The sequence below is a fragment of the Austrofundulus limnaeus genome, unplaced genomic scaffold, assembly GCF_001266775.1.
Source record: "Austrofundulus limnaeus strain Quisiro unplaced genomic scaffold, Austrofundulus_limnaeus-1.0 Scaffold201, whole genome shotgun sequence".
In the NCBI taxonomy this organism is placed as follows: domain Eukaryota; kingdom Metazoa; phylum Chordata; class Actinopteri; order Cyprinodontiformes; family Rivulidae; genus Austrofundulus; species Austrofundulus limnaeus.
The window spans coordinates 231,994-235,882 of NW_013952603.1; the positions used below are offsets into that span (position 1 = coordinate 231,994).

General features: G+C 40.2%; 1 protein-coding gene across 2 annotated transcripts; it reads left to right on the forward strand.

Annotated features, from left to right (window-relative positions):
* The first annotated feature begins 201 nt into the window (after nucleotides 1-201).
* LOC106524790 (uncharacterized) lies at nucleotides 202-3,662 on the forward strand. Of its 2 annotated transcripts, none has more exons than XM_014018762.1 (3): nucleotides 202-766; nucleotides 844-1,068; nucleotides 2,260-3,662. In XM_014018762.1, the coding sequence occupies exons 2-3, from the start codon at nucleotides 903-905 to the stop codon at nucleotides 2,463-2,465; spliced, it is 372 nt and encodes a 123-aa protein (XP_013874216.1). In that variant the 5' UTR covers nucleotides 202-766; nucleotides 844-902; the 3' UTR covers nucleotides 2,466-3,662. The 2 variants fall into 2 exon arrangements, with proteins under 2 accessions (XP_013874216.1, XP_013874215.1); XM_014018761.1 differs by having other exon boundaries at nucleotides 203-766; nucleotides 881-1,068.
* Nucleotides 3,663-3,889: the final 227 nt, after the last annotated feature.

Consider the following 3,889-nt stretch of genomic DNA (forward strand, 5'->3'; position numbering starts at 1 on the left):
GGGGTACCCATCTGCGATAGCCTTAGAGGGCGGAGCTTACACTCATAGAATCTGGGGTTACAATACGTAACCAACGGTCTTCCCGGTCTACCAAGGACGCGGCCCGCCTCGACCGGGTAGTCTGGGTCCTCCGGAGGACCCGGCCTGTTGTTTTGGACACAGCCTGTGTTGACCGTGAACCGGAAGTGTTGGGAGTGGCATCAAGTGTTGGACCGGATGTCCATGGCATGTAGGCTGTTGTTCACAACTTCCTTGTTTCTCATAATGAGATGCTGTCTGAACGTCTTTCCTGAAATAAAATATGCATCCCATCAATTTTATTTTTAAATAAATCTAAGTTGTGCTGCATTAAGAAGGTGTTTTCTGCAGCTTACACCTGCTGCCTTGTGATCAAACTGATTGATGGAACACGCCCCCACATCGGTTCCGGGTCTGACAGGCCCACTGGTGCTGCCGGGTCACCCCATGTTCGCTAATTTAAAGTTGTCCCCGTGTCACTGGCTGGTGGATGGACTGCTCTGCTGCGTGACAGACGTCAAACCTGCGCGGGTTTTCCTCCATCAGGATGAGGGGCTTCAGAGTGTGGGAGGGAAGGGAGGAGGGGTGATGCGTGCTGTAAGTCTGGGATCAGAGAGACTGACGTCCTTGACTCATCATCATCCGTTCAACCTCACAAGCATCATATAAAAGCTGGGGGGCACACCTGCTCTTCTAAAAGGACCCCAGACCTCCATCAGCTGAGTTCAGCCTGTTACCAAAGTTCAGGGTGAGTTTCATGCATGGTTTTAATGACTCCAGTTAAGTGCAAATCAAAGATGCCTCTAATTGTTTGACTAACTTCAGTTTTGTTTCGGTGGTTCTGGTTCTGGTTCTCCCTCAGTGCCTTGCCCGACTCCACAGCAATGCTGCCCGGGAGGGAGGCTGATGTCCGGCGGCACTGCGTCCTGACGAGCCGCTGGCTGCCCGCGGCTGTGGCGCTGCTCCTCTTCCTCTCCTGCAGCCTGAGCCGCGCGCACAGCACCACGGTGGAGCACGACTTCCACATCGTCCACAACGTCGACAACAGAAGTAAGGGATTAGGATTATACTGGGATTAATCTTTCATGAGCAGACTGGGAAAAGTTAAAAGACTCAAAAGGATGAAAAGCTTCTACAAAAGCGAATTAATTTTTCTCCCAGTTTGTCTGTAAATATTTTATATTAGTCTTTTAAAGCGTTTAAACTTGGAGGCTTTTATTCTAATTATAGCCTATATGAGATTTAAAGCATATAAAWGCACATTTTAATCATTTTACAGATTTTTGTGCAGAGCACATTTTGAGCACTTTATTGAATCATGCATTGAAAAAAGAAGAACAGAACAGAAATTTACCGTGTTTTTGCTTGTGATTTTATAAAATAACCACAGGAGCACAGAAAATGTTCCCAAATTTACATGAAAAACACAAAACTTGTTTCACATTTGATGAGTTTTTACTAAATCCTATGATTTTCCACATGTGACGTTTGTGTTTTTTAATGAATCCACTGAAAATGTGCAAAACTTGTATTTCATTGGTAATCATGATGTGATTTTTGCACGTGTTTTTGTCTAAATCCACATTATTAGAAACATGTTATCTGCAAGTAAAATTACGTGATTTTTTACAAGTTTTTTGTAGTTTTTGACTCAAATCAAATTCGTTTCATGCTTGAAAACAGGATGTTTTTGTTTTCTTGTTTGTTTTATAAGAAAAAAACTATTTGAATTAAAGGTTAACACTATTTTGCTCCAAATCAGTACAAAAAAAAAGTTCACTACTATTTTTTTATAACAGTAAGTTCACATTTATGCTCTTTACATGGTTTGACAGACCTGCTTTTTTTAAAGTATTCTTTATTTTGTTCATCTTAAACAATATCAGCAATACTTTGTGTTTTTGGTGCATATTAATAAAACATTTGGTAAAATTGCTAAAGTGTCAAATATTAAACAAATCAAATACAATGAAAACCTGTCAAGAGTTGAAATGACTCAAAGTTTCCTGAATAAGAAATAAGGTAATCCTAACTGAACGAAGCTCACAGGTTKTCTTTTGAAATGATGTTGAAATTCACTCAAACTGAGCTCTGCAGTGAAGGTCGAGTCAGAGAAGGAGCCTCTTCTTTTCTCGTCACGATAAAAAGGAAATCACGCTTCGCCAATTTGTCATTTAAAATATGTGCAACCCTGTGACATGGACACTTTGATCACTTCCTGTGTTTCTGTGTGGCGTCCAGGTCCAGAGATAGACCCCTTCTGGTACGTGGGGCGCGGGGTGAGGCCCATCGGGCGCTTTGGGAAGAGGCACAGCGGCGTGGACGCGCTGGACAGCAGGGAGATGCAGTCCGTCGTCAGGACTTTGGAGCTGCTGCTCAACAGCCTCAGAAACAAGGAGAACCTGGGAAAAGGACTGGATGGAGAGGACAGGGACTGGATACCATGAGGGGTTGTCCTCGCCGCCAGTTTRCAAACTTGTGTCTTCAGTTTTTTTTTTTCCATTTTCTTCTATCTGTACATAAAGAATGTTCTGTACTGATGAATAAATGAGGATGTGTGATGAAGCTCGTTTGGTTTTGTAGGTGCACAATTAAAAAAAAAAGAAGAAGTTTGCAAATTTTTATTTATTTCATAATACATTTTAGTTCTGAGAGTACTGTGGCACATAGATAATCTGCATTCTTTGTTTTTCAAATGTATGAATCGCAACAAACGATACAAAGAGAAAGGCTTCGTCATTTCAACTGGATTTAAACAGGAAACGTTGTTTTTTGTTCTCATCTCAGCCTCTAAATTTAAGGGTTTGAGTGTAAAAATGACTTCCTGTATGAATCCAGCTTCACAAATCCAAAAACAACTTTACACGACCTCTTGCAGACGACACTGAAAGATTTGTCAACTATGATTGAATAAACATCTCCATCTTTTTTCCACACATATACACAYATTAACAGATTCAGTGGTGGGATATTATAGCGTTTTTGTACATTAGAAAAATACAGGACACTGAYAGTTGGACCCTTGCAGGTGTGCTTCTCACAGGAAACTTTACATCGATCCAATAAAAACCAGAAACATGCTTTGATACAACATCTTTGGAGAACAAGACTGACGAAAAGCACAGGATCAGTGTGCAAACTCAAAGATGTGATAAGGTCACTAACAGAAGGTCACAGAGCGTTCAAACRTCACGTCTTTGATGAATATCCACCCTGTTTTTAGGTTTTGCTCAATAAAAAGCAACCAGACGCACTGATTCTGCTGAACAGAGTGCGACTGAGGCAAGTCTCCAGAATGTAAAAATAATCCAGTCATCCTGCCACTGCTAATATTTATGGTCATCAATGTTCTTTTTTTACAGCTAATGATAAATGTTGACACTGAAAACACTCTGAGTCTGAGAAAGTTTCCATCGTAAAGGAAATAAAGCCTTGAATTTGCAATAGTTTCGGTGGTATTGCATAAAAGTTCTTCAGTAAGTACAAAAATAAGTTGCTCGTAACAAAAATCATGTCTTTATGGCACTGGTTATACAGCCCGTCTGATGTTATGTAAAAAAAAAATCTTTACATCTTAACACAAAAGCTCTGGTTGGAACAAGTGAAGGTAAAAAATTATACATTTTATTTCAATTTAAAAAAAAGCCTCAAAGCAGGAAGTGGAGGAGCCGTGACTCTGCTGAAGAAGCATGAAAATAAACGTTTACATTAAAACTTGAACGTCAGGCTCTGTGTTCAGATAGATTAAAGTTTTTTTATTTTAAAGGTCTGAGGGCACATTTTTCTAATTAAGGCCTTGATTAATATCTGTTGCCTCCGTGAAAAGCTGCTGTTTTACATTTTCAAAAACAGATTTATGTCATATATATAT